Here is a 23195-nt window from a genome sequence, read left to right as displayed (position 1 = left end):
CCTACATATATGGCTAGCGTAATGAACGTACGGCTACCGTTTTGGGACATTTGACCGAGGGCTCACTTTGAGCGAGGCTCACCTCATACGGCGGTCCGCCCATCTGTCTGCAATTTCCGCTCCCTAAATGACTCCCCTGATTCTGAGCTTGTCCATGAAAATATTCCGGGAAACGCTGACGTTTTACTTTTTTATCATACCGTTTATCTACTTTTATATACAATATGATACTGTTTTACGTTACGTAAATATATAAACGAATACTACGAGTATTAAGTACATTTTGTTAGCGATTTTAATCACAAAACATTTAAATTCTCCATATTTGCACTTAAAAAACATGACCGTATGAAAAACAGAAAACTGTAACGCATCGATTTCATACTCTTGTATACAAAATCAAATAGAAAATTTGATTAACATTTAATTAAACGTCCATTGAATGTTTTCGTTATTATTTTGATTATTTAAAATAACAATTATGCTGCGAAATGTTATTATACAGGCATTGTATTGTTTATGGGTTACCGTTGTAAGCTTTTTAGCATCAAAATACAATAACTCACCGCCGTGAAAGGTTTCGTACCTCTGTAAACCGCAGTGAATTTACTCCCCAAAATATAGTCATTATTTGTCTCTAAATCAACAATGTTGCTAAATATTAGAGTTAGCTTTTAAATCTTATAAGAACAATAACCATTTTTATCATTTAATCGTAGTCAAAAATATACTCCTTATACCTGAAACCAATATCAGTAGAAGCTGACAAACTTTATGGCACAGGCAAAAAAACTTTAGAAATAGTAATCTTGTTGGAAAAACAAAAATTCGTTTTTGTCGTCAAAATGTATCAATGTACAAAATATTTACGGGTTAGCGCCGAAAATACAATCTAAACCTTTCTGCGTTAAAATTTCGTTTGACCAATAAAATAGTTATGAGCTGACAAATGTAGACCGATAGAGGATAAGCGTGTGGTTTTTTTAACTTTTTTATATAAATGTAATTTAAATAAGGTCCGTATTCGATATATTCACTACAAATACTGTTTTGAAGAAGAATAAATCTTTTTTTTTATCGAATTACTAAAGTGGGGACATACATTCTGAGGTTGAAGGAGGACTCCGAAAGTGGCTGTACGAAAAGAACGCAAGTCGGTGATTTACAGCGCGGTCGGACGCCGTTCCTTGCATTATTGAATACTTCGTTCAATGAAAGAAAAATCGGATATTTGACGTCTCTACAATGGAATTTATGACTTCCATTTATCCCGTCTCGCAAAAGGCAATTAAAATATGCGACCTATTTTTCTCGGTTTCTTTATCTTCCTTTATTCAACTTGCTAATTTCTAACCATGTGAAATGTTCTATAGATTGAAAAAAAAATACTTTTTTATTCAATTTATCATCTCAAAGTAAGCTATTAAAAGATTTTCTAGTGTTTTTAATGTATTTTGTAGATAATTGTCTCCCAATCCATAGTGTCATATCATGTTAAATGTTTGCTTTAGTTTCGTTACTGGCTTTCGTTTTTATTGAGAGATAAGTCCGAAAGCAGAGGCTGTAAACACCACAACACAAACATAAAGTCAGTTTTTACAGCGACAACAAACGATTGGCAGGCCTCGACAACAATGGAGGCCTGTCGTCAACCATTAGCTAGGTCATTTAGTTTGTTCCGATTTACGGAGTGCACCCACTCAATGCCAGCCTTCTTTCACTGACTTTACGTCGCTTTCACGTGGAACGAGTACATAACAGACACGTCTAAAACAATTCAACTACAACTTCTATTTGAAATAACTGGGACAGAAAACTAATCGTTTGTGTAAGCACAAATGAAAAATGTACATGCCGTTTTTCATTTTTATACGCTAGCAAAGATGAGTCGACTTTTAAGTTTTAAAAATTCAAGTTAAATTATGACATACGTATGCTTTTGAACTTAAAACACTTTAGATTAATATTTAATTATTGCAATTTTAAAATTTTACTTCATTTTTTAGGAAAAAAACTTTTAAAAACATTATTTTAAATAGCTAACATTTATAATATTTTATCATAGGTACTAAAGAGTAAATTGAGGAGAGGAATGAAAAGAAAACGATGTAATATAAAAACACAGACATTGTAAAGGGCGACTATTCTTTATTGCGACCAGTGCGATAGAAAGCGGTGCAAAAAGTCTCGTTTCTATAGAACAGAGCTCACTTTTGCGAACAGCTGCATGATATAGCACACGTGCTGTATTTGAAGTTTGTAGACTGTATAATACGATTGAAAAAATACTAAAGTTCTATTTGCATACTTAAGAATCTGTTTTATAATTTTTCATTGAAGATAAAATAACAAATTAAGACCTTTATATTACTTCTTCCTTAGTAGTTCCATCTTCTTAAGTTCGAAACTGTATTTTCTTAATCCTTTGTTAGTTTAAAAAATAGTATGTCAATTAAATCGTTTAAACTTTTGTAAGAAATTGTTATTACTAATTATTTAACGGCTATTACTCACGACTACTTACGATGCCGCCACAGGATAGTTATAGAATTAGTTATAATGTTTGTTTGTTTTTAATGTTAGCCTATATTTGTAAAGTTAAATTTGAAAATTTGTCGACTATTTATGCACATTTTTTCACACTTTTCACAGAGCATCCATACCTTTGTTATGGAATTAGACCATACTTCATCACTATGCGGGTCACTGAACTCCCCTTGCCCTCAATCTCTATTCTTTACAGTTTGCTACAAATTCTAACCGTACTGACGTATAATAATTACTCCGCAAAATAAAATCCCTAACATTTGATTGTATTCGTTGAGACAGATTTAGGTATCTCTTAAAATACTTATCAGTACTTATTTCTAATAATATTCTGAACTTTGTTATCAAAGTGATAAGTCGTTCATATTTAGCAATACTTCTAATTATTTATATTCAAATAAAAAATATTTAACGGTTACTTATTATCTTCAGTATACAACAGTCAATAGTACAATCATTTACGTACTCATACATTTTACTAAATGCGAAAGTTTAGATGGATGGATGGATGGATGGATGTTTGTTAGCGTTTGTAGCCTAAATGGCTGAACGGATCTCCATGAAATTTGGCACAGGTTTAGAGCATAGTCTGGAAGAACACATAGGCATCTTTTTATCCCGGGAATAGTTACGGTTCCCGTGGGATTCATTAATTTAGTTTTTTAATGTTCACTCGGTCATTCTGCAACGGTTCAACATATCTTACTGAAATTTGATATAAAACAAAGAAAAACAGAGAAAAAACAGATATAAAACAAAGTCTGGAGTACACATGAGATAAGCTTCATCCCCGAGAAATGTCCGGTTCCCGAGGGATACGTAGCTTTTTGTAATTTATATAGTTCGTATGTTTTCTAATACCACGCGGACGAAGTCGCGGGCAACAGCTCGTCTTTAATAAATTCATTAAAAACTAAATCTTTCGATACGCAAGGAATATGCTTGCCAAAGCAATTTATATATACGTATATCTAAGACTAGGCCTATAATCTGAATTATATTTGAACTACTTCTAAAAAAAACCTTCTTTGTATTCTATGAATAATTTTATGTCTCCAAAATAAAATGACTCAATTTTATTCTTATACCTTTATGAACAAAGGCATTCCTAAGCAGGTATTCACTTAAAGCCACTGCGGTCGTGTGTAGTGAAATAAAATCCCGACGCAGAGTAAGTAAATGGGCTCGTTCTTTATATGCCAATTAGTCTGAGAATTCTGAATGACTTCATAACCAACATACAAAAATCAGTGGCCCACGTATACAGTGACAGCTGCCTTGCTAAACACTCGCTACTACTTCGTACTTAAATGCAATTTCATAAATGATTACGCTTGAATTCTTTGCGAGTATGAATATTAGTTGTGATTGGTTTTTCTTATTCCAATGTTAAAAGTTTAAACTATAAATTTTTTTTTATTAAAATTTTTAAAAATTTAAACATCATCATTACTTACGCGTGTAATAAATCTTAAGCTAAGTCTTATTCCGTTTTGTTATTAAAAATATAACTACACCGTCCGTCTGTGGCAACCCTTAGATTTCTTTATGTTAAAGATAACTTAGGGTCCACTCGTTAAACTTATCGGACAAATTTTGTTTGCAAACTACGACTGTACAAAGAAAGTAGTCTTTGAACGATCATGTCGGGTTGAGATGTCTTGTTCGCCTTTAATTTTGTTACTGTTATTCAAGACATACTATTAAAATGCACTTGGAAGTTTTTTGCTACTTGGACTTTAATCATATTGCTTTTTAGTTGCAATACTGACTTCTGAGTATCTCCGATCTTTGAAATAAATTGAAATTAAACATCAATTTTCAATTCTAGATGAGTGAGTGATTTAAAAAAGTTATTTTTGTGTATTTACTTCTGACCGTATTGATATAACCGACCGAGCGAGATGCTTCAAAGCTGAATAAAAATGATTTTAAGAATAACCATAGAATTACTTTGGGTGGTAACTAGTGCACAGTGAAAGAGTTTACTCTTAACAAATATACTGATGAGTCGATGTAAATGTTAATTTAAAGCAAGTAATATACAGGAATACTTTTGATTCTTGTATTTACTGGCTTTAAATTTCCGGCTCGATTTTCAAGAATAAAACTTGTATGTCAATTGAAAAGCAATCGCTGTTTAATATTCCAGAAGTATTTGGATGGTCGTGCTCGCATACATACAAATAGGTTTTCCGCATTCCCATTATAAGTGCAGCTAAGTGGCTATCTGTATTTGCGATATTTCAGCGCAATTCGCTCGGGGCTTTCAAGAGGTCTGATCGCTGCATGAACTGTTGTTTTTATGTAGTATTAAAAGCCGGGATTCATGACTTTCAGTACCGCTGAAAGCTTTTTCAAAATCAATATCTCGTCCAACGTAGGTTTTCAATCAATTATTAAATTGACAGATTTCATTTATTTTTCTATTAGCTGTTGCTCGTGACTTCGCCCGCGTGAAATTAAAAAATAGTGAAAAAATAGCCTATATTTCTTACTGATAACGTAGCTGTTTAATGATGTAAGAATTTTTAAAATCGGCCCAGTAGTTTTTAAGTTATTTTAATACATACAAAAATACAAATCCTTCCTCTTTATAATGTGAGTATCGATATATATGAGTAAAATAATACTGTTAATATATCCCAATGAGTTAAAATAACACGAAGCTTTGTCTATAATTTGCAATTCTCGGTGTATATGTACAAAGTATACTGCACCCGTACATGTGTTGCTTTGATTCGCATCACGTGCCAAACTGCTTGCACGTGCAGAAACGAAGACATTTGGCACTCGCTCTGGAAAGCCTCTTCCTTTTTCTACTGTATTTAAATAGATAGGCGAACATTATCTTTATATAGAGATGGCCAATTGGACGAGCAATTTTCCGTTACTATTACTCATTGTTAGTCTTAGGTTTTTAATATCTGCAGATATTGATTCCAATCGTGGAATAAGAATATGTATTGGTGTAGCCTGGAAATTTAGTAAGCATAAACAAAAAGTTACAAATTAATGAAATTGAAAACTATTTTTACATTAAATATAGTTCAACCTCGAATTAACCATTGTCATTGCCTTTTAAAAGTTTAAAAAGTTATAAATTGGAGTCTAAAGTATCAATTTCTTATCCTTTTACGTTTTATCTTTTCTCCGACCGCAAAGTGACGATAAACCCCACGATCACGTTCAAAACTCGAGTCGTACGGACCTGTAATGGAGGTTTTGTGAAACACTGGAAAACAGACAAATGAAAACGAGTGTGCCAATTGGACTATAGGGACGCATTGCGAAAATTTCCACTTCAAAATTAAATGTAACATCGGAGTTTTCTCGTACTGGAGTTTTTTTATAATTGTTTTTTTTTTTTATTGCAGCGTCGCGTATTCGATACGAGATCACGAGCGGGAACATAGGGGGCGCGTTCGCTGTCAAAAATATGACAGGCGCCATCTACGTTGCCGGCGCGCTCGACTATGAAACTAGAAAACGGGTAAGTTATCGTACTATTATATCTGCAGTTTATCTCCCATTTTAGTTTACAATGTGAAAATAAAACGAAAATGTTTGGTTTCTACAAATTCCACACCAGTATTTTTGGTAATATTACGTAACACACTTTACAAGCTATGTACCAAAAAGTAAAAAGATTTACATTTTAATGGTTACTTATACATTTGGAATAAGGTCTTAAAATTCATATGTGGAGAAACTTTAAACGTATCTCAAGAGTACTACATTTTAATTAATATATCTTTGTTTTAAAATGTCGCTGAAATAAGTCTTTCCAGCAGTTTTAAAAGTTTATTTCAACATAGTTAAAAAGCTATGTCAAGGTAATGTCGTTTGAGTTGTAAAGGTCTAATTAAAACGTTTTTTGCTTCTTTGAATGAAACTTTTGCCTTCAATACTGCAAGTCCTCATGTATGTGAACATGCCAGTTACGATAGTTTAATAAAAACAATGCAATATTTTTATATTGCTCAGTTTTTTTGTGGTAGAGCAAAATAGAGCGATGTAGACCGATTTACAAATGACTAGGTTTGTAGTGAACCACGTTAGTACAAAGTTAAACGTCGACATTTATCGAACATTGGTCACACGTGCTACGTTAGAAATCCTTTTTCACATGATTAAATTCTTAGTTATTCACAAGTTTTAATAAAAACAATCATAAATTATTCGTTGTTGTAATTAGGGACAGAACAAATTCTATTTATGTTGTATAATGTTTTAATTAAAGCGAAGGTGTTCGCGTAATAAAGGATTAATTACTCTTTTAAGCGTAACTTAAAGTTAAAATAGACGTCCTGGAACTAGGGAACAAAGTGTTTCAATTTCTTTGGCTGGGAGCTTCGCTCAGCAAGCGTCGTATCTCAAACACTACAGAGCTATCATAAGACGCTTCTTTCTTAGTCTTGTAGATAAAGTTTCATCGAACTTTGTGCGAGATAAATTATTTAATCTTTAATATCCATTTAAACAGGCGAGCGTGCTCGCTCCGGCCGGCTCCATGCTGCCGAGTTGCCGCGAATCACTAATGGAATAAACTCGTTTATAACTCGAAAGCTTCCTTGTCCTTGTTCAATTCCTTTTTAGTTGTCTTAATTGGTTATTTATCTGTATAACAACAGTAATCCTTTAATTAAGATCATTCTTAATACACAAGGTATTACAGACCATAATTAATCTCTAAAAATCGCCAATATCGTATTTTAGTTATCAATTAATTAATTTAATTTAATTGCAGTAATCTCGATGAATTTTAAACATATTTCTGAAGGTACTACTGTGCTTTTCAAAATATTTCGATGACAAAAGTCTACTGGATACTTAGTTCCTTTTGGTCATTGTTTCTGTAGGCATTATGCTAATTGTGGCGTCGGTACTTTGAACAAATGAAGCATTTTACACAGCTAACTGACAGTCCTCCTGACCTGCCGACAGCACACAGCCTTCTAAAGGCCACTTAATGGCGCATCACCAGTTGAATTGTCGCTAATATAATTGACGCTACATTTGAATTTCAGCTACTGGAGAGACTGTTTTAAATAACATAAACAAATGAGAATTTTATTTAAGTTACTACAAGAAGCTTAAAAATAAGCATTTCGTTAATAAATTAAATACACAGAAAACAAAAGGCTAACGTCATCCAGTCTTTGACTTTGAACAGTTTTTAACTTTACAAACAATATTCGATTACACTTCGATTGAATAAAATATAGAAGCAATTCGATTTACGAGACTCATCATTAACCCTTTTTTAAGTTACCTGTTCGTAACGAAAACAAACTTCTGAAAAGGATAACTTTTGGAAACTCGAGAAAGCTAATTTATAGTCAATTCCACTTTAATTCAACTTTTTTATCATTGCTAAAAGAAAATACATTCATTTCATGACTTTTATAACGATATTTTAAGTGAAACAATTTAAGATTTAGCTAGATTAAATATTAAAACTTAATTTATCTGAAGTTTTTTTACTAATTGCACTTGGGAAACAGTACGAGTTGAAACTGGCGGCATCGGACAATCTGAAAGAAAATTATACGACAGTGGTGATTCACGTGAAAGATGTCAACGACAATCCTCCGGTATTCGAAAGACCAACGTACCGTACGCAGATCACCGAAGAAGTGGACCGGAATCTTCCAAAACGTGTCCTACAGGTCCGCTTTGTTAAGAAAAGGATTTTTTATTAGTTCTCAGTTAGCTTTGTAACAGATTCGCATGAGTTTTATTTGGGTTGGCGTTTTTTTTTTTGTGGTGTTGTCCGTCGTGTCCGCATGGCATGAATTGCTCTTGTTTTGTTAAAACGTAGTTTTTTTGTTAAATTCCCATTTGTTTGGCATCTATCGTTGTTAGTTTTGTTTTATTCGTATACTGTTCGTTGCTAGTTGCTAATTACTGGTAAAAATTATTTTTGAAGCTGCTATAGTTATGGTTTTTTTGTTTGTTTTTTTTATATTGTTCTTTACAGGTTAATTAAAAAATTGCTCCCGATGAAATTATACACTAACTGCAACACACAGAGTTCTACAACTTTCCTAATCTTAAGTATTTTTAAGGCTCTGTTAGCAAAAAAAAGCGTGAATAAATATGATTAAAGTGCCATCGAGGTAAAAGTGATAATCTTCCTTTTTATAAATGTAATAAGACCTTTTTAAACATCCTCTTGAAACAAGAACGGTGAAAGTAGATGAATTTCAAAAACGGTCGCCGCGCACTTACTCAAAGCGCAGTTTTTAAGTAGAGTCTACTGAAATTCATTGAGGCGCGTAATACCCGGCCCGCTTATGACAAAGCTCTTTAAACAATCGCCCCCGTGATTCCAACATTTATTTACTCCGAGCCTGGGATCGCAGATTTAAAAAAAATCTTCTCTTATTTAAAATCTAACTTGTTTCATATTTTTTATATTGTAGTAATGAAAATATCTTATCTTTTTTTCTTTGTATTCTTTAATGATACTGGGTTTGTTTGTTTTATTTTTAAATTAAAAAATAGATAAGTTTCTATAAAAAAAAAATCCTACTGTAACACTTACTACTCTTTTAAATTACAATTTCGATTAATAAAATTATATTAATTGTCATAGAAGATCAAAATAATTTTTTACTTTATCAAAAAATACTTAATTAAACAAAACTTTAACCAAATTCCAAAGTCATAAGGATTATGGCAAGTCGGAGGTAAAATTCCTCTGATATTAAGGCGAAATTGAGATAAAAACGATGTATCCCTCGCGGGCTCAAACAATAACTAATAATAACGAAGATATGGGGTTAGCGGAAAACATTTTTGTTGAAAACAAACACATTCTAACTACGGTATTATTTCGCAAGAATTACATTATAATTTACGTTTATTTATCGTTACCTTGGTAAAAAAATGATAACTACATTACATTTTTTTAATATACATTAAACACATTTAATATGATTATTATTTTATTAAGAAATATAATAATCCCTCTTTGAATGACAAAATAATTGTAATAATGTCCAAACTAACATTGTAACTTTTATGGTTAAAAATGTTAAGTATACTTGTTTCAATTGGAAATGATACAATGAAATGTGAGCTTTTTGTATTCTTCTATTACCTGAACAATCAAAAGCTTGAAAGTTTCGATTTAAAATACAACAAAGAGTTCAACAGCAACAATACGTATCATGTTCATAACGAGAATAATAGTTATAATTATTATAAAGCATCTCAATCATAAGTGTTAATAATATGTATGAATGATATATATGAAGTCAGATACGAATTAAAGTATTTAATTACAAACTATATTTGTATATTCTTTAAAATAATATTATTCATTTGTTTGACTGTTCCAGTTAATAATTGTTTCTTTTTAATTAATTTCAATTGTTAATAACACATTTTATATTATTTTTTTAAACTAAATAGAATAAATGTAATTTTGATTAATGAAACTTTTATAAACGAAACTGCGAATTCAATGTTTTATTATTTAAAGAGATCAAATAAAATGTTTTTTATAATTTTTGAAGATTTTTGAAGACCTTTTTTATAGTTTTCGAAGATCCCCCCCCCCCCAATACAAAAACTCTAGTTCCACATCATATGTGGTGTTAAGATTGGCGCTCAATAAATTGTGGAATGTTGCTATAGGGAATTGAGACTTATTTTCTAAAGCCAAGGTTTAAAGTACCTTGTTCCTGTTGGTATTAAATATTGCATGTGGCATGGTGTGTGCGTGCGCAGTACGAGCTGACACTGGTCGCGTCCGATGGCCGCAACGAGAACTCGACGCGTGTCGTCGTCCGCGTCCTAGACATCAACGATATGCCGCCAAAGTTCTCTCGCAGCGCTTACGTCACACAAGCTTTAGAAGAGACGGGACCATTTCCTCGACATCTTTTACAGGTTTTTTATGTTTTTTTTGTTTATTTTATTTATTTCTAATACAACCTTCATTTCCAAAAGGCCTACGAGTCAACAAAATGAATTTTCTTTTACTTTTTTATTGTTTTCTTTAATATAATTTTCTATATTTTAAATGTCGAGGAAACATAAGATATTGTATTAAATAAATTAAAATGTTTTGTAAGTAAATTTAATAACGTTTTAAGTTATAGGCTACGTAAATTATAGCCTATCCGTACTCCAAAAATGTTAGCTTAATTAATCATTAAATTGATTGGTCGCTGGTGTAAGTATAATTAAATGACTAATTTCCTTTTTCTTTTAAATTATTTATTAGCTACATTAAGTAGTTGTTATAAATAACATGATTTTGTTATATGCATGTTCTTTCAGTGCAAAATGTAGTATAGAAAATAAGACGTTAATGTTTTCTTTATGCATGTAGCGTGTAACGCTTGCCTTTCATACATTTTTAATCTTAATCCGTGTTTAAGATAAGTAGGTACTTTTCAAAAGCGCTTTATACTTAATTCCGTAGGCCTACAGAAAACTTGGTCTTTGTATTACTTTAATCATAATTAAGATGAAAATAATAAATCATTCAAGCGAGCTTAAGGATTAAGACAACATTTCTTAACTTTTGACGTCCGTTTAAGTTAAACAATCAAATATTTTGCACAGAACAATCAAGTAAAGCCATTTTACTTCTATTACTCATAATTAATTTATAATGGCCTTGACAAGTAATTATTAGTTCAAAATATTGCATTTTAATTTGTATTTTTTATTAATTATACACAGAGATGGTTTTTTTTAATTGTTTGAAGTCAATATCATGAAAGCGACGTAAAGACAATTAAACCTGCGTCCCCAATCGCTTGTAGTGACAAGCATTTTTTTTTTCATAATTGGAATGAGATTTGCAAATGATCCGAGTAATTATGCTAACGTCGACCCTCTTCATTTTTTCGACTTAAAAACAGCCCGACGCGACGTAATTAGAATCCTCATATATTTTATAACATTTTTACTAAAGCAATTTACTTTAATTTTTTTGCAAATTGTACAAATATTTTTCGAGCTCGAAACAGTAGCAAACGTTGAATTTTCAAAAAGAGAAGTATTCACGCTTTAGTTCAAGCAAACTCAACTTTTGTCAGACTCAAACAATAAAAAGTTATTTGATTTGTAACTTAACGCAACTTTAGGTACGGAAACTATTGCTTCGTATTCAATTGTGACATAAAACAATGTTTTTCTACGTAGCCGGTTTAAAAAACGCTACTTAACTTAGATTTGCAAGGAATATGTTACAATTTTTGTTAGGATTGAGGTAAGTTCAATTTAATAATTTAATGATATAAACCAAAGACCAAGTATATTTAATAAAAAATTAAAAATTAAACATGTATCATATTGCTATTTTATGATAGTCATTTACTACTTGTGTTAGTAATGTTTGATATATCGTATAAATATTAATGGATATTTTTGACATTTTTATCTCAGGTTACAGCGACGGACGGCGATAAAGATCGGCAACAAAACATCGTATACTTTTTAACTGGCCAGGGAATTGATGCAGATAATCCTGCAAATAGCAAATTTGATATAAATCGCACTACGGGTGAAATATTCGTTCTTCGGGTAAATGGCAATTTTTTATTTTATTTATTTAACGTTAACTCATGTTTATCTCGTAATAAATTATACTTTTATTCCAGCCGTTGGATCGTGATCAACCAAATGGAAGACCACAATGGAGGTTTACGGTATTCGCTCAAGATGAGGGTGGGGAAGGCCTTGTAGGCTACGCGGATGTTCAAGTGAATCTTAAGGATATTAACGATAATGCACCTATATTCCCACAAGGAGTTTATTTTGGGAATGTTACAGAAAACGGTACTGCAGGCATGGTTGTTATGACAATGACTGCATTAGATTACGATGACCCTGCCGAGAGTAACAACGCGAAGTTGTGGTATTCGATTGAAAAGAATGTCATTGAAGAAGAAACCGGTTCACCCATATTTGAAATTGAGCCAGAAACTGGTGTTATCAAAACTGCAGTGTGTTGTTTAGATCGTGAACGAACTCCTGATTATTCAATACAAATAGTCGCTTCTGATGGAGGGGGGCTTAAAGGGACGGGTACAGCATCAATACGCGTCAAAGATATCAATGACATGCCTCCACAATTTACTAAAGATGAATGGTTTACTGAAGTTGATGAAACCGATGGCACTAATTTACCAGAAATGCCTATTCTAACCGTAACAGTTCATGACGAGGATGAAACAAATAAATTTCAGTATAAAGTTATTGAAAACAGTGGTTATGGAGCAGATAAATTTACCATGGTTAGAAATAATGACGGTACTGGTTCGTTGAAAATAGTTCAACCTTTGGATTATGAAGATCAGTTACAAAGTAACGGTTTTAGATTTAGAATACAAGTTAATGATAAAGGAGAAGACAATGACAATGATAAATATCATGTGGCCTATTCGTGGGTTGTGGTTAAGCTAAGAGATATTAATGACAATAAACCGCAATTTGAACGAGCTAACATAGAGGTATCTGTATATGAAAATGCAGAAGTTGGCAAGAGCCTTGAAACCTTTAAAGCCACCGATCCCGACCAAGGTGGAAAAAGTAAAGTTTCTTATGCTATCGATAGATCTTCTGATAGAAAGCGACAGTTCTCTATTAATCAAGAAGGCACAGTTAGTATACAAAGAGCATTAGATAGAGAAGACACGCCAAGGCATCAAGTCAAAATATTAGCTATCGATGACGGTGTCCCACCAAGAACAGCAACCGCAACGTTGACTGTAATAGTCCAAGATATAAATGACAATGCACCCACCTTCTTGAAAGACTATAGACCAGTTTTGACGGAACACATAACACCGAAAAAAGTAGCAGAAATCTTGGCGACCGATGACGATGATAGGTCTAAAAGTAACGGACCACCGTTCCAGTTCCGGCTGGATCCTGGTGCAGATGATATAATACGAGCATCGTTTAAAGTAGAGCAAGATCAAAAAGGTGCAAACGGAGACGGAATGGCTATAGTGTCCTCTTTGAGATCGTTTGATAGAGAACAGCAAAAAGAATATCTTATTCCGATTATTATTAAAGACCATGGTAATCCAGCCATGACTGGAACCAGTACACTAACTGTGGTTATCGGAGATGTTAATGACAATAAAATGCAACCCGGTTCTAAGGAAATTCTTGTCTATAATTACCAAGGCCAAGCACCAGACACTGAAATCGGACGAGTATATGTGTATGATCTAGATGACTGGGATTTACCGGACAAAAAGTTCTATTGGGAAAGTTCAGAACATCCAAACTTTACTTTGAACGAAGAAACAGGGATGATTCAAATGAAACACAAGACAAGGGAAGGTAGATACCACTTGAAATTTAAAGTTTATGATAGAAAACATACTCAGACTGATGTTCCAGCTAATGTTACTGTGTATGTCAAAGAAATAACACATGAAGCAATTATAAATTCGGGTTCCATTCGGATATCGGGTATATCCGATGAAGATTTTATCCGTGTTTGGAATTATAAAACACTCAGTGTATCTAGAAGTAAACTGGATATTTTCAAAGACAAATTAGCAGACTTGCTTAACACTGAAAGGGAAAATATCGATATATTCAGTGTTCAACTGAGAAAGAAGCACCCACCGGTGACTGATATACGATTTTCAGCACATGGAGCTCATTTCTACAAACCAATTCGTCTAAATGGAATTGTACTCATGCATCGAGAAGAAATTGAAAAATCTGTAGGAATCAACATAACCATGGTCGGTATTGATGAATGTATTTATGAAAATCAAATGTGTGAAGGATCTTGCACCAATGTCCTTGATATAAGTAATCTACCTTACATGGTTAATGCAAATAAAACTGCTCTTGTTGGTGTTAGAGTTGATGTGATCGCTGAATGTACTTGTGGCGCCAGAAACTTTACTCAAGCTGAAACATGTCGTAATTCGCCCTGTTATAATGGAGGAAGATGTATAGAAGGCAAATACGGCTTAACGTGCTCCTGTCCACCCGGATATACAGGTCCAAGATGTCAACAAACATCGAGAAGCTTTAGGGGTACCGGATGGGCGTGGTACCCGGCTCTGGAAATGTGTGATAATTCTCATCTGAGTTTTGAGTTTATTACAAGAAAATCTGAAGGAGTATTACTTTATAACGGACCCATAGTACCACCTGAGCCTGAAGAAATAATGGTTTCTGATTTTATATCTGTAGAACTAGATAGGGGTAATCCACGACTCCTCATCGACTTTGGCTCTGGTACGTTAGAACTAAGAGTGAAAACTAAAAAATCTTTGGACGACGGTGAATGGCATCGAATTGATATTTTCTGGGATACTGAAAACGTAAGAATGGTAGTAGATTTTTGCAAATCAGCTGATATACAAGAAATGGAAGACGGAACACCTCCTGAATTTGATGATTCATCTTGTCAAGCTTCGGGTACTATCCCACCATTCAATGAGTACTTGAATGTGAATGCACCACTACAAATTGGCGGCTTGTATATAGACCACTTCGATCCAACTCACTACCATTGGCAATTTATGCCGATCGGAAAAGGATTCGATGGATGTATTCGTAATTTAATCCACAACAGTAAACTATACGACCTAGCCCATCCTGGATTGTCCAGGAATTCTGTTGCGGGATGCCCACAGACTGAAGAAATCTGTAATCAAGCAGATGCAACATCTAGATGTTGGGAACATGGAAATTGCGTTGGTAGTTTCTCTGAAGCTCGTTGTCAGTGCCAACCAGGTTGGACTGGTCCATCTTGTAACTTGCCCACCACGCCGACTAGTTTTCGTCCACAGAGTTACGTGAAGTTTGCACTGAGTTTTGAACCGGACAGATTTAGTACACAAATACAGCTACGCTTTAGAACCCGGGAGCCGCATGGAGAGCTCTTTAGAGTAAGCGACCAACACAATAGAGAGTATGGTATTCTTGAAGTAAAAGATGCTCGTTTACATTTCCGTTACAATCTCAACTCATTACGAACAGAGGAACGCGACGTATGGCTCAACTCAGTATCTGTTGATGATGGACAATGGCATATAGCCCGCGTCAGTAGATATGGTAGCGCTGCTACCCTCGAAATAGACGGCGGCGAAGGAAGAAGGTACAATGAGTCATTTAGATTTGAAGGTCATCAGTGGCTATTAGTTGATAAACAAGAAGGAGTTTACGCCGGTGGTAAGGCGGAATACACTGGTGTTCGAACGTTCGAAGTATATGCTGATTTCCAGAAAGGTTGTCTTGACGATATTAGGTTGGAAGGCAAACATCTGCCACTACCGCCCGCCATGAACGGCACTCAATGGGGACAAGCTACTATGGCTCGAAATCTCGACCGTAACTGTCCATCAAATAGTCCTTGCATCAATGTTCACTGCACGGAGCCCTTCGTATGCGTCGATCTTTGGAATGAATATGAATGCACGTGAGTTTATTTTTTACATATAATTAAGAGTAAGCTTGATTAATATTTTTAATTAAAAATAAAAGATACGTTAATATTTATTCGATGATGATTTAAAATCACTCAAAATATGTGACTTGTTTAACGGTAATGTTTCAAATTATTTTGTTTTTTTTTTGCACAAGTCTAAAATTTGTGAAATAATTGTATTTTGTCTATTTGTTGTCGCGCACTGAGTTTCTTTTTATCAACTATGATATTTTATGTGTATATTATGTTAACTATATTACTAACAGTTTATTAAATACTATATGTATTTAGTATACCTACTTTATAGGCTTTATACGCTTTATTATTATAAGTAATTATTAAAATATTTTACTAATATTTTGTAATAAAAAAGCTTTATAATGTGTATATGTTAATATATTGCGATGGTGTCCAGTTGCGGTGAGGGTTTGGTATTGTCGCCGGACGGCAAGGGTTGCGTAGACAAGAACGAGTGCCTCTACTTCCCGTGCCGCAATGGCGGCTCGTGTGTCAACCGCGAACCTGGCTACCGCTGCCACTGTCCCGAAGGTTTCTGGGGCGAAAACTGCGAGCTCGTGCAGGAAGGACGCACGCTCAAGCTGAGCATGGGCGCCTTGGCCGCCATCCTCGTGTGCCTCCTTATCATAATGAGTGAGCATAGCGTAGTCGCGCTTCGTGCGTGATCCTACCAACTAGGCTACCTTTCACCTACTCACGATCGCACTCTCATCATCATCCCATATATAGATATATGTGCATTAGTGGTATATTGTAGTGCATGCATAGGGGCTCAGTGCGCGGATGTCGGGGGAGGGGAGAGCGGGAGGTACAGTATGCGGTGTGTAGGTGTCCGGGAGGGTCTACTCGTGCTGGAGGCACGTGCGTCAACGTGAACGAGTGCCTTGGCCGGCCGTGTCTGAACGGGGGCACTTGCGTGGACCGTGAGCCTGCACGCCGCTACGACTGCGTGTGTGCGCTCGGCTACGCGGGGCATGACTGCGAACTAGTCTTGCTAGCCTCCGGGATCATCACCCCATCCAGAGATTTCATAATAGCTATCATTGTCTGTTTGTTTTTGCTTTTAGGTGAGCACCTTCACATTAATCATTTGCATGACATCTTGTGAACTTAGTCATTAACTCCTTTCCACCTTACGTTAAAATTACTTCATTATTTGGTTTATTTCCATCATGTTTAAATTATTTCATATTACAAAATGTTTTCTTATCTACTTTTTTAAATGTAATACATACTTCACCATTACGTAAGGACACAAAATATCCCTTACGCACAAGTTTTCTTTGAATGGATATTTTTGGATATTAATCCCACTACTTACATTCTTCATTACAAAGTTTATATGGTGAAAAAATTATCGTTTTAATTAAAATGTATTTGAGAGCAAATCCACGAGCCTACTAATTAAGTTGTTTAAAGACATCAATTTTTGTTAATTAGGTTTTAGTTAATAGCTACACTTTTAATTTTATTTTTTTACTTTCGTTAAAAATGTCACCTCTTAGCTTATCAATAAAAATAGTTTTAAGGTAAAAATTTTACCAAAATATTTTATTGTATTTTCTTATAAACATAGGCCTAAAACCTTTATATTCTATACCCATATTGTAACAAGGATATATGATGTAAATACATATTTTATCGGAAAGTAAAAGCTAAAAGTATTTTCCGTGCATCCTTACTGTACATAAATAGAAATAGACAAAGTGTGTAGTCTCATTTGCATTGCAAATGGAAGCAGCGGCTCAGCCGGATAACTTCGTCTGGCGCTGCAACCGTAAACCTTGCGCGGAAACGATACATTACTTACCTAAAAACTTATATACAACCACAATTGTATTTAAAAGAGTCCATGTAACCGATAATTGCAAATATTACAATACTTGTATAAAAACATCTCAGGTTTATTAAACGACAGTAATCAATTTGTTGGCATATAAGGGTTACGAAAGTGGAAACTCGTCTCGATGTTTCATAAAAGTACAGTGAGGGTGTGCGGATATTTTTAAATAGAATCTGAACTAAATGTGCATATATTTCCTCGCAGTACTGGTGTTAGTCTTCGTGGTATACAACCGTCGCCGTGAGGCACACATCAAGTACCCGGGGCCGGACGACGACGTCCGCGAGAACATTATTAACTACGACGACGAAGGGGGCGGCGAGGATGATATGACCGCTTTTGACATCACCCCCCTGCAGATACCTATCGGCGGACCACTACCTGACCACGCACCTGCTAAATTACCTTGTAAGTATAAATCATGGAAAAGTTTATATGATGAATGGATGGATGTTTATTAGAATTTGTAGCCTAAACGGATTTCTATGAAATTCGGTATAGATGTAGTGGATAGTCTGGAAGAACACATAGGCTACTCACTTTTTTTTTCTTTTCATTCCATACGGACGAAGTCGCGGGCGAAAGCTAATATGATGTGTTAACTTAAAGTGTACCATAGCAAATCCAGCCCAATTAAACTCACCCGTAAGAACGACTTTTGCCTTTGAAAATAATCGGTGCTGGCACCGAACTAACTTTATCTGAGTCTTAAAATTCTAATCTACAGAATAAAATACGTATTTCACATATTGTGAGTATGTATTCCATTCGTAGCATTTTCTTATATCAATAGTTGAAATAAAATTCTCAGAAGTTCTTTATCAGTTGGAGTGTTTGTTAGTGAGGGAACTAAAAGTACCGTACCCTTGTAAATGTCATACGTCTTTTTATCTGTCTCGTGACTTATCCCTTACAACTAACAATACTTACGAGAGCTTACTAGTATTGATAATTTGACACGCTGATACAATGTTTCATAGCTTCAAAATAAACTTTATAGGATGAAAAAAATTATGATTTCTTTGAATTTTGCCACAATAGTTGTTGTGTAAAAAATTATGTTTAAAGTCATTTTAATAAAGTCACCATAAGCTAAAATTAAAAAAAAAACTTCAAAATTATTGTAATAAATAACATTTAAAACTTACTCCTCTTATCGGTAGTCATCTCTTAAGAAATTTGGTTCAATGTAATACATACGTAGTTGTCATTTTATTCTATAAGTAAAAATAAATTATGAAAATATTCAAATAAAACCATGAAAAAATATGAAACAATTTCACTTCATTACCTCTTAGAAAATAATTAAAACGCTTTAAAAGATGCCTTTACTATAAAAATGTACGTGAAATAATTATGAAGTCGCTACAATATTATCTTGTAATAATTTATGCTTCGTATTTAATTTTGCAGCACTGTTATTATTTCTTACGTTATTTAATTAGAAATAAAAATATCTTTGAATTGAGGGAACGGAATTGAATTAATGAAGCTTGTATAAATCTTAATATAAAAAATTAACGTATGCTATGTAATATCTGGAAGTGTAAACACGAGCAATGCATTATCATATTTGACATTACATTGTTATTAATTACATTAACAAATTAATTGACCAAGCGTTCATCTTAATTTATATCAGAAAAATTTGAACCAAGTCACTCTTGTGTGGTTGACTAAGACCTAACTACGAGTATATCCAATATAGGGAAAGTTCACGCACCCTTGGTATTTTTTTACACTCCAACTGTTGTCACCTTTAAGAACAAAATTGTCATAATGTTTACTATCTTTTACTATCTTAGATCCACTGATGGGCGTGGGTATCGGCGTGGGCCCAATGGGTGTCGCTATAGGCGTGCCGCCGGTGCTGCCGCTGCCAGGCGAGACCAACGTTGGCATGTTCATCGAGGAGCACAAGCGACGGGCCGACAGCGATCCCAATGCGCCACCATTCGACGACCTCCGCAACTACGCTTACGAGGGCGGCGGCAGTACCGCTGGCTCTTTGTCGTCCCTAGCTTCCGGTAAGTATCTACTAAGTAGTAAGTAGCTAAACGATGCCAAAAATCCGCTATAAATATCACATAAGGTGTTAAAAGTGAAACCATAAAACTATCACTGCTACCCTTGAAGAACATTTTTCACAAAATTTAATTCAGAATGTAATAAACAAAATTTCCGTTGACTAATAAAATTCAATTTGTGTTGGAGCTGTGAATGAAGAGACTGAAAAGTTTATATCAGAAAATAAGTTACTTAGTCCTTGAATAAAGTAGGTCGGAATAAGCCTCAAAGTTTCACCTAACAAGCGACCTAACGAACTGGTAAACAGAGTTTACCATTTGCGACTAACTTTTGTAACATTCGAAATTAAATTATTATTAACTATAAAATTTAATTATACTGATGATATACAGAAATTACATAGATGCAATTGCAGTGGCCTATTTTAGGGACTGAAAATAAGCAAAAAAACAAAGCATTGGGTACCAATTGGTACCAATTTACACTACTGATGGCCGGTTTCCCACCTACGTTTAACTATTCGATAGATTTTTTCGTTCGATAACTTCTTTAAATACTTTTGTTTAAAAACGTTAAGTTTTACTTCGTTGAAACATAGATATAGGTAATGATAAAATAAGTGGAAACTTCAAAACCAAGCTTAATCCGTAAAAATCGTACTCGCATTGAAAGTGTTAAAGTATTGATTGTTTGTTATAGGTACTGACGACGAGACGCATGAATACGATTACCTGGGCGCCTGGGGACCGAGATTTGACAAATTGGCTGACCTCTACGGACCCGACATGGACGAGCAGCTCTAAGCACGGCAACCTCGCCCGCAACACGGCGTTTTAGTCAATTGTCTCCCATTATTCTAACCTGTAAGACATAAGCCGCTATAAAATACGCTCCTTAACTTACGTTATTTTACTATTTCGTTTGATATTAATCACGTGACACATCGCCGTGGCAAGCTGTTCTCAACGTGTACTTTATTTATAAACACTAAGCTTAAAATAATTATTCTTAAATTAACTTATTTTAAATGCGACTTTTATAAAGTAAAAACGTACTCACCAAATATTCGATATAAGTTTTTATTATACTTAGCCATATTATGAGTCAGTATTTTATTGGAAGTTGTCGAGATAAGGGGCATTTCAACTGGAGGGCCAGACGTGAATCTGAATGTGGGTGTTTGTAGATAGTGTGCTATAAATGTGAATAATTTATACGAGTATTTTGTAAGTTCACAGCTTTACGTGATATCACTGTATGGATGGCCCTTCTTTAAAGTCGACAATCGATTGGAGTATAGAAAGAACATGTTATATTTTATATTATTAAATAATTAGATAAATGGTCCGTTCGGCCGCCGAATATAGCGCTCAGTGGATCCGTGGATTATATAGGGGATGTATATACGACTTTTGACATCCACCCCTTACCTAGCTAAATAAAACGTAACATTCAAATTGGAATTTCAGTGTAAAAACTGTACAGTATCTGGTGTTCCTCTCCAAATGTCTCTGTAGTGTTAGTTAATATTTAGAGATACGGAAAGGACTACCTACGGTCTACTTCTTAACGTAGTACTAAAACATTGTGAAGGATTGTGTGTTGGCATAACGACTACCATGAAGCTGAATGATAGCGTGCAAGTGAATGAGCAGCGGAACGAATGACAAACAGCGACGATAGAGTGAGTGAACGAGCTGGGGTGCTTCGGGGATTGAGTGCGTGCGGTCGCAAGGGGGAAGCGACGCTGCGATATGAATGGGACTGTGCCAATTTTAGCGTTATCAATGCAGCTGACGACGGTAGGGTTAAGTGTTTGCACTTTATTTATTCGTATATTTACATAAATATAAATTTAGTCGCACCTAGAAAAATATCAATAACTTACTAAGAGTGTTGTGCTAGATTATTCCATCGATTTTGACGTGAGATAGTTGTTGAAACCGTTAGAAAGTCACTAATTTAAAACCTTATTTTTAAGAATTTATAGTAAAGAAAAATAATTAATTTAATTGAAGGTTTATAATGGAACTGTCTCACTTCGACATCGAATTAGGATCTGTGTAAATTTTAGAATATATTATACTTAATTGTTTTAAAATGACTGATTTTTTATTATGCGTTTGAAAGCCTAAGATTTTTGTAGATTCGGTTGTTTATAATGAATACCTTACTGTAAGAACACCCACTAGTTTGCACTCAAGATGAATACTCGAGTTATCAATAAAGCAATTCTCGTTAATTACTATTCGTGTAAGTAGACATAGTTAGGCCCAAATCGATGTGACGTTTAGCTTTTAATTTTTTCCATTTATTATTTTATATCATTATCATTACACTGCCAGTAATCATACATATTATAGACGAATTATTATAGAGTTTGTCCGATTTTATATTTCAGTCTTATACAATGGTATTTTATAAGTTTTTGAACTGTTTATGAGATGTATACTTTCCGATTCGATGTGCTCTACGTCACTGAGTACTAAAACAAACATTTTTGTTTTCCCTGTAGGCTCTGATGTCTTAGGGTGCGCTTTCAGTAGCCGTAAAAATTAACAATTTTTATTTTCAAGCCATCCGAAACTTCAAACATTATAAAAACAACTCTCCTTCTTCGTAACTTCTGTAATTTTTTTTAAATTGATTAGCGAAAAAGTTACAATTTATGTAATTAAAATAGATTACTAAATTCTGCAAGTGATGTGAAAACGCACCCTTATAATGTATACATTTTGTGCAAATTATTTCCTGGAACGTTTACACGTTCTGTGTTATCTATTCCGAAATCAAATTAGTGTTCTAGTAACTACAGTACGTGTAATTGTAAATTACCAATTCCTACGTATATCATTCATATGGCAATAATACAATTCCGACGCGAATTTGATAAATAATGTGTACACTATCAGACAGCAGAGCACAATCTCCCAGTACAAAGAATACGAGGCGCCGCGCCTACTGCACCTAATTATTAATTTTAGATTATAATTACGATATACCTACATAGTTTTGTTTTGTTTCAACTGTGATTATTAAGTTATACAATTCTGACAATTACATAAAATATATAATAAAATGTGAAAAAAACAATGTTTCATTTCACTCCTTGTCTATCATTTATCAATAAGTATTTATATATTTCTAACTGTCGCCCGCGATTCCATCCGAGTAGAATTTTAAAAAAGTTGGTATAGCCTTTGTGTTCTTCCAGACTAATCCTCTACGTGTATGCCAAATTTCATCGAGATCGGTTCAGCTGTTTAGGCTACAAACTCTATCAAACATACATCCATCTAAACTTTCGCATTTATAATATTGGTAAGA

General features: G+C 34.1%; 1 protein-coding gene across 6 annotated transcripts in view; it reads left to right on the top strand.

Moving 5' to 3' along the window:
- LOC106099735 (neural-cadherin) overlaps positions 1-22938 on the top strand; it is a 253995-nt gene extending 231057 nt beyond the window's left edge. For 3 of the 6 annotated variants that reach the window (XM_013278372.1, XM_013278369.1, XM_013278368.1), the window contains 8 exons: positions 5925-6040; positions 8055-8219; positions 11959-12096; positions 12174-15970; positions 16826-17064; positions 18045-18248; positions 19646-19867; positions 20568-22938. In XM_013278372.1, the coding sequence (XP_013133826.1) occupies positions 5925-6040; positions 8055-8219; positions 11959-12096; positions 12174-15970; positions 16826-17064; positions 18045-18248; positions 19646-19867; positions 20568-20671 (4985 nt within the window). In that variant the 3' untranslated portion in view covers positions 20672-22938. Of the gene's footprint in view, positions 1-5924; positions 6041-8054; positions 8220-10287; positions 10450-11958; positions 12097-12173; positions 15971-16394; positions 16631-16825; positions 17065-18044; positions 18249-19645; positions 19868-20567 lie in introns of all 6 variants that reach the window. The other 3 variants (XM_013278370.1, XM_013278371.1, XM_013278374.1) reach the window with 3 other exon arrangements.
- Positions 22939-23195: the final 257 nt, after the last annotated feature.

This window comes from Papilio polytes, unplaced genomic scaffold (genome assembly GCF_000836215.1).
Source record: "Papilio polytes unplaced genomic scaffold, Ppol_1.0 DF824102.1, whole genome shotgun sequence".
NCBI classification, from domain to species: Eukaryota; Metazoa; Arthropoda; class Insecta; order Lepidoptera; family Papilionidae; genus Papilio; species Papilio polytes.
Note: the sequence above shows the minus strand (reverse complement) of the source record. Positions and strands in the feature narration are given on the sequence as shown.